We start from the raw sequence: 12458 nt of genomic DNA on the forward strand, positions 1-12458 counted from the left end.
CCTGTTCTCTTCATTGTTTACCATCCCCCATTCTTTGCACCATCTGCAAACTTTCAATGATAATTTTATGTTTTTTTCCAGGTCACTGATAAAAATGTTAAATCATATAGAACCAATCCCTGCAGGACCCCACTGGAACCGTATCCTCTCTGTGTCCCCCATTTACAATTACATTTTGAGATCTGCCATCTAATTTCTAATCCATTTAATATGTGCCATGTTACATTTGTATCAGTTAGTTTCTTAATGAAAATATTGTGCAGTACCACATCAAATGCCTTTCAGAAGTTCAAATATATTAATCCACATTATTCTCTTTATCAACCAAATTTCTAATCTCATCAAAAAAGATATCAAATTAGTTTGCTGAGATCTATTTCCCATAAACTCATGTGAATTGGCATTAATTATATTACCCTCCTTTAATTCTTTATTAATTGAGTCCTGTATCATTCATTCCATTATTTTGCCCAGGATCAATGTCAGACTGACAAGCCTATTACTACCCAAGTCATCCCATATACCCTTTTTAAATATTGGCACAGCATTAACTTTCTTCCAGTCTTCTGGAGCTGTTTGATCACTAACCTCCTTTACTTCATGTGTTGTGCCCATACTGTTTCCAGCAATGAGGATGATGCTTCCACTAGAGACTGTCACAGCTGCTCTTATATCACCCGGAGGTGTGGGTATAGGCTTTCTCTGCTATATGCTGTTTGATAGATATCTCTATTGGTGCTGGTCAAAGGAGTGATCATGCTAGTGCAGAACACTAAGCACTAGGCTGGCGTTGAGAATTCTGTTGGTAGTGATCCCTCTTAAGTCAATGACTGATGTGGCAGAGGGAACTGTACCAAATGAGACGTGACCTGTTTGTCTGAGAAACACTGAGCCTCATTACAGGAATAACTGAATGTAATCAGCTGTTTACTGGGGCTGAAATTATCTTGAGCGCTTTCTGTTCCAAGAGAGCCATAATGCCTATTTCCCATGGTTACACTGTGGTTTATACTACCCTGGAATTTCCATTGTGTCCCTGTGTTCTGACACTGATTCAGTGGCATAATTCTTTGTTTGGTCACTTCATGGGTGTAGTGCAGGCTGCTCATTTCTGATCTGGAACTAAAAGGAATGAATTGCACCTGATAATAAATAAAAAAAAAATAAACCTGTGGCAGGAATTCTGAGCAGTATGCAAAAGACCTTAAAGCTCCACATTTAAGTGGTCTTCTTTATATCATTTGGTGACTTGATCTAATTGAAGAGGGACCTAGTGATGGGACAAATCTACTCATTTGGCTTAGGTGAATGCCACATAGTTTGCCTTTGGTATTTGGTGACAATGGAATACTGTTGTGACAAGAGATTTGGTGAGAGGGAGCAAAAGAGGGGTTGTGGTAGGGAGCTTCAGTGAAAGGTCAGTTGGCACTGGTGCCACTTGGGGGCAGCCATTTAAAGTATGTTTTGTTTCGATGGATTTTACTCACAGACCGTTAAGGGCTATATTCATATCCCAATTGAATGCAATGTTTGTCATATTTCTAGCTGGAGCACAGCATGTAGTTCTCTCATCTCCATACCAGCTCTCTTTAACAAAGGTTATTTTTGCATTGAATTCCTTTCTTTGTTTTGCTTATAGGGCACAAGTGGGTGAGCTATGGGTTAAAAGTGAGAAGGTCACATGTGGGTACATCAGTGAAGATACCCGGGTAAGATTTTTAAAACATTTGTCTCCCTTTCTTTCAGCTGATGTTTCAGGGCTTCCAAACCAGTGTCTGGTCACTGTGCCATTGGCTGTAGCCATATTAGTGGTTTGGTAGCAGTTTTGTTGTTTAATATGTTACCGTGTGAAATTTGATGATCTCCTTTGGTTGCTCTTTTCTTTGGGCTGAGGTTGCGATGAGCAGAAAGTAGGGCTGTCGATTAATCTCAGTTAACTTTCGCGATTAACTCAAAATTAATCACGATTAAAAAATTAACCACAATCGCACTGTTAAACCATAGAATACCAATTGAAATAATATATTAATTATTTTTGGATGTTTTTCTACATTTTCAAATATATCTATTTCAGTTACAACACAGAATACAAAGTGTACAATGCTCACTTTATATTATTTTTATTACAAATATTTGCACTGTAAAAAACAAAAATAGTATTTTTCAATTCACCTAATACAAGTGCTGTAGTGCAATCTCTTTATCATGAAAGTTGAAGTTACAAATGTAGAATTATGTACGAAAAAAACTCTGAATTCAAAAATAAAACAATGTAAAACTTTAGAGCCAGTCCACTCAGTCCTACTTCTTGTTCAGCCAATCACTCAAACACATTTTTTTACATTTGCAGAAGATAATGCTGCATGCTTCTTGTTTATAAAGTCACCTGAGAGTGAGAACAGATGTTTGCATGGCACTGTTGTGATATTCTATTATTGTTTAACAGCGCAATTAATCGCGATTAATTTTGTTAATCGCTTGATAGCCCTAGCAGAAAGCATTTATTAACTGGTTTTTGTTTTCTGAATTGGCGGAAAGGATAACATAGCTGTTGAAATGTAAACTCTGAACAAAATGGAATTTTACCAAGGGACAATGTGCTGCCCCATTCACTAACAGATACTTTAAGTGAAGCCCTTGGAAGTTCCTTTTCATTATTGCTTGGTCACAAATTAATGGTGACACATCCTGCTGGCTGTGAAGGATGTGGGGAATAATAGCAAATTCCATAAATCACATGATTAACACCATCAGTGCAATGAGTTCAACTATATTAAGAATTGCACAGGACTTTGAAAAGCAAACCCCTCAGAAGTTACTGCAGTGCTGTCTGTCTAGTAGGGAGAGCTTATGTGTAGCTTGATAGTTAATGCCCATGTTAGAGAATGCTGGGATAACTGCTCAGGAGCTAAACAGCTTCCTTCTAGTTAATAGCCTTATGAAGCCTTCAACAGGTATGTCACCACTTGACACGATCTCTCACTCCTTGGTAGGTGGTGTTCCGCTCAACTTCAGCCATGGTTTACATCTTTATCCAGATGAGCTGTGAAATGTGGGATTTTGACATCTATGGTATGTAGATAACTTTTTCTCACTGACATGATTTAAATGTCTTACCTTGTCCATAGACAATGCATTGGAAATATGAAGTTAGGGTCAGTTGCCGTTGACAAAGCTGTGCTTTTGTTCACAACATCTAAAACCTTAGCCCTGCTTGTTGTCGTTTGTCATCTTCCTTTCTCTGGTAACCTCAATAGTGACTCTTAATGCCTGTAAGGTGGGCTGCCCTGATGCTAATACAACTTTTTGTACTGGAACCCTCAAGGTAAAGTTACCTCAAAACAGGGGTGTGTGTGGGTTTGTGTAATAAAAATGGCAGCTTTCTGATGCTTTTGTGTTGCTTTTGTTTTGTTTTTTGCAGGGGACCTGTACTTTGAGAAGGCTGTGAACGGTTTCCTTGCTGATCTTTTCACCAAATGGAAGGTACTGTTGCAGTTTCATATAGAGCCTGCTTCTAAAAGAACAAGTCATCCCATGTATTTATCCGTTCTCCAGTATCACTTGTTTATCTAATGTGCTGGTAGCATCTTTAAAAAGAGCCACAAGCTGACTAGTCAAAGCTAAGACCCTGATTTTTTTTTTTTTTTTTTTTTTTTATACACATTTACTGAGTCATCAATTGTAACTTCCAGTGGCCATGACTCCCTTAGCCCTGGACCTTCACAGACAAGGGCCTTGGCACCAAAAAGTGCAGTTTAAATAAGAAAATCACAGCAATCTTGAATAAGACACTTAAGATGGGTGTGAATGTGAAATCAACAAATTAGAGGGCAAGGATAGGTTTAAATCCTCAAGAGCTCTAAATCTTGAAAATGTCAAATGCATGCAAAGTGTGAATGACATTGCCAGGTGTCCAGGAGGCAAAAAGTGTGCATGTTCGGGTTGTCTTATCTCCATGCTGCTTTTTGGCAATGTTATGGAATTGATAGGAGCCGTGTAAGACTTTATGCAGCTGGAAACTATGTGAGATGTCTGTTTTATTGTGAGTATATTTTGTTTTAATATTGGGAATGGGGGGAAGAGGATGAGAAGTTGCTCTCTGGTTATCCTATTGAATATCTCAGTGTTTCTTTCTCTCCACTCCTCACCTGGGCCATATTTCCCTTCTGAAGGGAGATGGAGAGATCTGGTCAAGGTGCTCTCTACAGCTCATTAGTGCCATTTGTTGTAGCTTGGCACTACAGGACCTACACAGCAGTGTTGTACAGCCATATAAGCCCCGTGCATTGTTTACTACAGATGTATCAGTGTTTGTTTGTTCTCCTTTTGTTTGTGATAATCTCTGCTCCCTATTCTTTTGTGTGTGCGCACCATTAGTTACTGATGAGTATGTGATTTCAGGGAGAAGAACTATTTTTCTTTTTCCCCCCCACTTCTTTCTATTCCTCTTGAACAGGAGAAGAACTGCAGCCATGAGGTGACAGTGGTTCTATTTTCTAGAACTTTTTATGATGCAAAATCCATAGGTAAGAAGCTATTGAATAATATTTTCTCCTCTCTTCCTCCTTCTCCTCCTGCTACCCCTGTCCCCCCCCCCTTCCATACTCTTGCCTTCAGTCTGTCCCCCTTATCTCTTGGAGGCTGGTGTTAGCTAACAATACTTTGTGCCAATGGGGAACTTAATTCCATTATTGGGTACTGTGTTCTGTAGTTCATTAGGAATGTGTTACGCAGGGAGTATCAGTGACCGTGGATGCTTCAGGAGATGCAGACATTCCTATATCTTCCATGGTTTCATATTGCATATGTACAACTTGTACAACTGAGTCTATTTTTATTATTTCTGTTAAGTCCTTGTTCCCCTCAGAAATGGAGGGGAAGAGAAGGGATCAGTGTATCTGTAAACTTGCAGAGAACCTTATTTTCTTGTACCTTAACTCAAGTATATTTCACAAGGTGAGCACAGCTTCCCTCTTTGTGTTAGGTGGATGCACTCTCTGTCCAATGGAGTCCATGCCAAACACAGTGGGTGCTTGATCAGTCCCTGTGTGAATCCTTTAAGGAAAAACCTAACATGAAAGGATGTAGGGCATATATGCAAATTGTTCCCAAAGTACTCACTCTTGTAGAAAGATCCCTGTGACCTCATTTTTAATCCAAATTTAATATTGTCAGAGAGAGATGATTTTTTTTCTTACAGATTTAGATGTACTCTAGAAATAACTTCCCTTTGCTAAAAAAGGGAGTAAGTGTATTGGGACCCCCTTCTGATTTCTGAATGAACCATCTTCATCCTTGCTTTCCTCTCCATTTCAGATGAGTTTCCTGAGATACACCGTGCCTCAATTCGGCAGGATCATGAGGGAAGATTTTATGAAGATTTCTACAAGTATATTTTCCCCTGTGACAGTTTTGTGTTTTAAGGGATATTTTTGAACAAACGCATATGTAATTCTTATTAATGAGACACGTTTCTTGCTAGAATATATCACAATGGCAAGATCTTGGCACAATGAGAAACATCCCTCTCTGAGTCCTGGCAAATTGACCAGTTCTCCCCACACTCACATTTGCAGCTACTTAGTTATAGAAATCGATGACAAACTTCAGAGCTTTAGGGCAGGGGTAGGCAACCTATGGCACGCGTGCTGAAGGCGGCACGCGAGCTGATTTTCAGTGGCACTCACACTGGCTGGGTCTTGGCCACCGGTCCAGGGGGCTCTGCATTTTAATTTAATCTTAAATGAATCTTCTTAAACATTTTAATAACCGTATTTACTTTACATATAACAATAGTTTTAGTTATATATTATAGACTTATAGAAAGAGACCTTCTAAAAACGTTAAAATGTATTACTGGCATGCGAAACCTTAAATTAGAGTGAATAAATGAAGACTCGGCACACCACTTCTGAAAGGTTGACGACCCCTGCTTTAGGGCTTTCTCTGTAGTGCTAATGGTAGCATTTTATGTAAGACTTGGCTGTCTTTAGAATGAACTCTGTGGGGTGCCAGTGCTGAAACTTTGATTATATTTCCAGTTACATATTTGAGTCCTGTATCTGCTGATCAGGATGGGATATGGTTATTGAAGCTTTCGCCAGCTGGTAAAGTTCGTCTAACTTGGAATGCCAGTTCCTCCTTTAAAAAAAAAATGATGCTTTTCCATATTAAACATAGAACATGTTACTATATTTCTGTCTTACATGTAGGCTATAATGTAAGATCTTGTATAAGCCACAGATTGTAAGGTCTTCAGGGCAGGAACCTTGCCTGCTTTGATGTTTGTACAGCACCTAGCACATTGTGGGTATGAATGGATACTAATACACATAATAAGATGGATGTCTGGTAGCTATCTCACCTGGGAGACAGAATTGTAGAAGTATTAACTCTCCTCTTTATCATTCACTTCCTCAAGCTGTAACTTGTGCATCCTTCTCTCCCTCTTAAAACTTCCTCTGAGAAGTCTCATGCTCTCCTTCCTTCTATGGTCCTCAAAAGTTGTGTTCCTTTTAGGGTTGTAGTACAGAATGAGAGACGAGAAGAGTGGACGTCATTGCTTGTGACCATTAAAAAACTTTTTATTCAGTACCCGGTGCTGGTGCGATTGGAACAGGCAGGTAGGGAGATCTTTTTTTTTTCTTTTTTTTTTTTTTTTTTTTTTAATGAAACTTAGCTGCAAAGCTTCTAGCTCTGGGTCTAGCAACACTCTACACTGAGGTTGCCTGTTCCAATGCTTATGGCACAAATGACATTCTTGCTGGCTCTGACTGAGATGGCCTGGGAAGCACAAGTTCTGACTCTGTATAAGGGAGAGGTGTGGGAATAACTCTAAAGTGTAGGAAATGTCCATTTGTCTGCATATATTAAAAATGAAATTATTTCTTTCAATTTTTTGTCCAGATGGCTTCCCCCCAGGGTATAATTCTACCTCAGCACAAGGGAACTACCTGGAGGCCATAAATCTTTCTTTCAATGGTGAGTAGTGAAGAATAAACTTGTGCAGAGTATAGAGAGGAAGGACCACAGAAAGCTACAGCCAATAGATTTCTGTGGAGTGCTGCTAGCCTAGCATTAACCTGTGAAAGCAAGGAGGGGAAGACTATTTAAGGTGTCACGTCTTTCATTCAACAGTAACTAGTCTGTATCTATTTCAGTGAGAACTGGTATTCAAGATGAAAGATCTGAAGTTGGGCAGTTTAGGTTCTTGGAACCAACTGCAAAGCTTTGTCAGCATTAAATATTTTATTTTCCTTTGTCTAATGTGTATCGGTGTGGCTTCTAGACATCAGAGTCCTCCAGTCACCATAATGCAGTGGCTTTATTTTTTTGTAGAGAGGTATATCATACTATTTGATCCAGTTGCTCCCTGTGTTTGACATCTTGTCTAAGTGACAATAAAGCAAACTCTAGCAGACAGGACAGGCACCCATGTATATGCATGCCTACACCCATCTTTTGCCCTTCTTCCTACCTCTACTGCCAATCCACCATGCCTTTCAAAATCAGGGGGGAAACATTTTTGGTCATGGCCTTGTAGCCACTAACTGGCTGCACTCGTGTTTGGGGCACCATCAGTAGTGAGTTATCTCTTGAGCACTCATGAAATCTTTAACATAATTTTATTTTAAAATATGTCTGTTCCTTGATTCTAATTTATCTCGTAGTGTTTGACAAGCATTACATAAACCGCAACTTTGACCGGACCGGACAGATGTCTGTGGTTATCACACCTGGGGTGGGTGTGTTTGAAGTGGACCGTCTCCTCATGATCCTGACCAAACAGCGCATGATAGATAATGGTAAAATAGTTTTCATAACTAACTGGCAATGTTTTACAACCTCTGTGTATGCAAACAACCTTAATTTCATCCAGGTCCATTGCTTCCCTTAGCTCTCCAAAAGTCACCATCGCAAGATCCTGTATCCATCTCGAAGACAGTTTATAGCTGGAAGACTTATTTCCAAATTAAGTGCAATAATAGGCTGATTTTTAGAGGTGCTGCGCGCTTGCAGCTCCAGTTAGTTTCACTGGGATTTGTGAGTGCTCAGCACTTCTTAAAATCAGGCCATGAGGAACTTTCCGCTGAAAGACAATTTTATGTGATATGCATTAGTCATGGGGAAACTTTTCCTATCTCCCTTCCTGCACTCTGTATGGGTAAACCACAGCAATAACAACATCTGGGCACACCTATGCTCTCCATCATTTTTGGCATTGCAGATCACGGTCATGGAAGCAAATGCATTGTGTTAAATATTAGACTAGAAAGAGCAGCCTGCTTATAAAGAGAGCTGCTTCTGCTTCATGGTAGTTAATGTGAAGAAAGCATGGGATCATTAGCAGTTTATTGTAATCAGATTTAAAAATTTGGTTCAAATGCAGCAGATTTATGTAACTTTAACTCAGATTTATGACCTGTTTGGATTAGGCCAGCAGCAACAGTTCTGGATCGTATGTGGCTTAACCCCTTCGTTTCTTTGTTTTCAGGGATTGGTGTAGATTTAGTATGCATGGGGGAGCAACCACTGCATGCTGTTCCACTCTTCAAGGTAACAGAATCTTGGCTCCCCTGAAAGTGCTGCTTATTGTGAGACTAGTTGGTCAAAACTCTCCGTAATTATTGCATCTGTGAACGCTCTCTTCTCTTAGCTGCACAATCGCAGTGGTCCCGGAGATTCTCGCTTAGGAGATGACTACAATATTCCACACTGGATAAACCATAGGTAGGTGTGTTGTAGGGGTGATAGGTAAACATCAGCTGGTGCTGAGCCTTGATGCTGCATGTTCTTCTCCGCTGACCTGCTGAATTCTTCATTTCATTCCATGTTGTTAGTTTTTCCTGCTATGCATGCAAAGCACAAGTAGAGCAAAGTGTATACATACAACATTTCGAAGGTTATAGAGCAACTTGTAAAGGAAGGAGTCTTGCTGAGGTTCCATGTCCAGCAGACCCATTTCTGTCTTTGAAGTTTGCTTAGGCAAATGCAGGAAGTTAAGCAAATCAGAATGGACTGGTCAGATCACTTCAACCAACTCAGGAGTAAATCCTGAATAAGCTATTACGGATAAGGAAAATGGGTCTGATGTGGGTAAAGATTGGAGCAGGTATATGATCCTAATGAAATACTGAGGGCTGTAGTGTCATGTTCTCAACCACCAAGCCATGGTATGGTTATATTCCATTATTTTAAGTATCTTTTTGTTAAGTACTCTGACAGTATTCTCTGTTTTCATAAGAGGCTGGACCAGAGGTTGAATTACCCCCCACCACACATACACACAAACACACGTGCACACATTCAACAATATCCATATAGCTGCTGCTAGCATAGGTAAGTTTCCTCTTCATGTCTCTGCATGCCTGGGTGTCTTGACCAGTAACCACTTACACAGATTCTGTTATATTCTGTCCTTCCAAGTAGATTGATGTTCTGATAGCTCTTTTCCTTATATGAAAGAGTGCTCTAGGACGTCTCATCTGAATCTTTTCTTACTGCAAGTTGCACATTATCGCAAATAGTTGATTGGTTGCAAATTCAAATGGGAGAAGCTTGGTGGGGGGAGTATCTTATAAACAATTATGGCGCAATCATTAGGGGCAAGTAGATTAGGGCGAGAGTCACCAATGGCACATAGCATCATATCTTCCAAAAGTTAATGGAAGTGAACAATTTTCTGGAGAAAGAGGAAGGGAATGAGAGAGTTCAATTGTTAAATTATTGAGGTGAACTGTGAGTTAAGTTGCATTTGAGAGTCCTAAGGGTGGGGCTTTATAGATTCCAGTTTTTCTTGAACTAAAGTGCCTTTGTAACCATCTATCCAAATCTTTCCTCATGTCTACTTCATCTGTTTTCCAGAAAGAGCCTGGCTCAAAATTCTTCCCTTTTGCCCAGTCTGTACAGGCAGGAAAATAACCCAAACTCAACACTTTTATTTAAAATGCTCATTTCCTAAAAGTTAACTAAACAAGCTTTTGTTCTTCCTTTCCAGTTTCTACACATCCAAAAGCCAGCTCCTATGTAACAGCTTCACCCCACGGATTAAACTGGCAGGAAGGAAGGTAGGCTGGTCGCTGGGATCTCTTCTTCCTGTCATCTGGACAAACTGGTGTCTCCTTAGCTGAGGCATGGTGTTCAGTCCTTGTCTTTTCCACATGGCCCCTAGTCCATATTAATTCAATTGTGACCTAAAGGAACCCCTGCCTTCTTATCGTTCAAAAATACTTGTAATTCTTTTTGGTGCCAGGCTTCAGAGCCCTCTTCTAGCTCTGTCAGTGGTGACAAACTGGATTCTGTGCTAGTGACAGAATTCAAAGCTGTGATTCTTGGGGTACATCTGCACTGGAAATTAATGTGTAATAATAGCATGGTGTACGCATACTCATGCCAGCTTTAATCTAGCTAGTGCAGGTAACAATAGCAGTGTAGATGTGGCGTCATGAAACCCAGCACAGGCCAGCAACCCAAGCATGTAGCCAGAGTATCCAGAGTGACCAACTAGCCTGTATGGAAGCCCATGTTGCAATATCCTCATTTCTACCCATGCCAGTACCACACTGGTTACACCTTACTTTGCAGTATGTACCCTTGGTATGATAGGGATTATGAACGTGGGGCTAGTTTGAAGACTTGTGCTTCCCAGTATGGGGGTGAAGGGAAGCTCATGGTATGTAAAAGTGAATTGTTCTAGCTAATATGGGATATTGGAAAGCCTCTGTCTATCATGGGAAAATTTGAGGGAGAAGGGACACTGGGGAGGAGGAGAAAAATGTCTCTGGGGGTTGTGACTGGGTGTCAAATTTCTGCATCACTGAGATGGACTGGCTGCCTTATCTGAGTCAGCAGAATAAACCCTGTAGTCTGATACCAAGTGTTAAATCGGACCCTCAGTCACTGTGGGGTCAAATTTCCTTAGAACATGCTGACCTGTTTTATTTTCTTTATCACATTTCCTGTGTCTGCTCCTCCAGCTGCTGACAGAGAAAGTGAAAAACGGTCGAGACCCCTGTGAGTAATTCAGTACTGGAATGACCCAGTTGATTTAAAAAAACAATAAATGGCTCTAGCAAGGCAAGTAAATTGCAATGAAACCACTATTGATGGGATTGAAAAGGGGATAATTGCGGCAAAAGGCAGCAAAACAAGACGCATGTGTCCTGGGGTGCTGGTATAAGTATCTAAGCTGACTTCCTGGCATGTGATCAATGGGGTAGGTTCTTAGCCCTGATTGCTTGTCAATGGCTAGAGGAGATGGTGTCAAGTTGATGTATAGGCCTTGGCCCTCTAGCAGTGTGGCTCGAGGGAAGGATGGGTCTTGATTGCCGCGCTTGAGGTGTTAGAAATGCCTTATATACAGAATTACATAATCTCTGGCTTTTCATACTGCAATACCACCTTTTTTCAGGAATGTGTGTGTGAACAGAAGGGGGAGTTATTTTGTCCTTACACATGAGGTCATTTCTGCAAACCTGCACATCCTGATTGGAGGTGGTCACAACACCTCATACAAATAGGAAGACTTGTCAGCAAATGACTGAATGTAAGGGAGGAATTAATAGTGGGTCTAAATCGCTGATTCCCAGGTGATTGCTTTCCCAGTTGAGCTAATGGATCTGTTTCAGTTGTTCTATACATGACACTCTTCTATGCAGTTCCTTACCATATACACCACTACCTTGATATAACGCCACCCAATATAACATGAATTTGGATATAACATGGTAAAGCAGCGCTCCGGAGGGCGGGGCTGCGCACTCCAGTGGATCAAAGCAAGTTCAGTATAACACGGTTTCACCTATAACGTGGTAAGATTTTTTGGCTCCCAAGGACAGCATTCTATCGAGGTAGAGATGTATTTGCGGACAATTCCTCATCATGGGGCGGGAGGGATAGTTCAGTGGTTTGAGCATTAGCCTGCTAAACCCAGGGTTGTGAGTTCAATCCTTGAGGGGGCCACTTAGGGAACTGGGGTAAAAATCTGTCTGGGGATTGGTCCTGCTTTGAGCAGGGGGTTGGACTAGATGCCTCCTGAGGTCCCTTCCAACCCTGATATTCTATGATTCTATGATCTCTGAAGTGATAGCTGGCTGCTTCTAATTTGTCCAGCAATCTCAGATTTTTAATAGTAATTATAAATGAGACTCCAGTATTAAATGTTCTGTGTTCCAGCATTAGGAGCTCCTAAAGATGCTGAGAATGCACTTCCCATTCAAGTTGATTATGATGGCTATGATGCCCAAGTGTTCAGACTGCCTGGCCCATCCCGAGCCCAGCGCTGTACCACTTTCAGGTAGGAAGCTTTTAAGCAAACTGATTCTGGTTCAGCTTCACCACTTCAGTGCATTTGCTGACATATATAAAATGCTCTTGGGAAAGATGGGGAAGGCTGAACACCAAGAGCTTGGTCTGAGAATAATGTTTAGAACTAATATTTTCAGCTGGTATCAGTGAGC

General features: G+C 40.7%; 1 protein-coding gene across 20 annotated transcripts in view; it reads left to right on the plus strand.

Annotated features, from left to right (window-relative positions):
* DEPDC5 (DEP domain containing 5, GATOR1 subcomplex subunit) overlaps nt 1-12458 on the plus strand; it is a 59408-nt gene that overhangs the window by 6981 nt on the left and 39969 nt on the right. For 18 of the 20 annotated variants that reach the window (XR_010592758.1, XR_010592759.1, XR_010592761.1 and 15 more), the window contains exons 8-20: nt 1640-1709; nt 2994-3072; nt 3422-3483; nt 4457-4526; nt 5317-5389; nt 6520-6623; nt 6907-6981; nt 7671-7805; nt 8495-8556; nt 8657-8730; nt 9998-10067; nt 10977-11013; nt 12175-12295. Coding sequence is in view for 16 of the 20 variants with exons in the window: in XM_065567892.1 (XP_065423964.1) it covers nt 1640-1709; nt 2994-3072; nt 3422-3483; nt 4457-4526; nt 5317-5389; nt 6520-6623; nt 6907-6981; nt 7671-7805; nt 8495-8556; nt 8657-8730; nt 9998-10067; nt 10977-11013; nt 12175-12295 (1032 nt within the window). In the remaining 4 variants the exon portion in view is untranslated. Of the gene's footprint in view, nt 1-1639; nt 1710-2993; nt 3073-3421; nt 3484-4456; nt 4527-5316; nt 5390-6519; nt 6624-6906; nt 6982-7670; nt 7806-8494; nt 8557-8656; nt 8731-9997; nt 10068-10976; nt 11014-12174; nt 12296-12458 lie in introns of those variants that run through there. The other 2 variants (XM_065567909.1, XM_065567908.1) reach the window with 2 other exon arrangements.

Source organism: Chrysemys picta, chromosome 15 (genome assembly GCF_011386835.1).
Source record: "Chrysemys picta bellii isolate R12L10 chromosome 15, ASM1138683v2, whole genome shotgun sequence".
NCBI lineage: Eukaryota > Metazoa > Chordata > Testudines > Emydidae > Chrysemys > Chrysemys picta.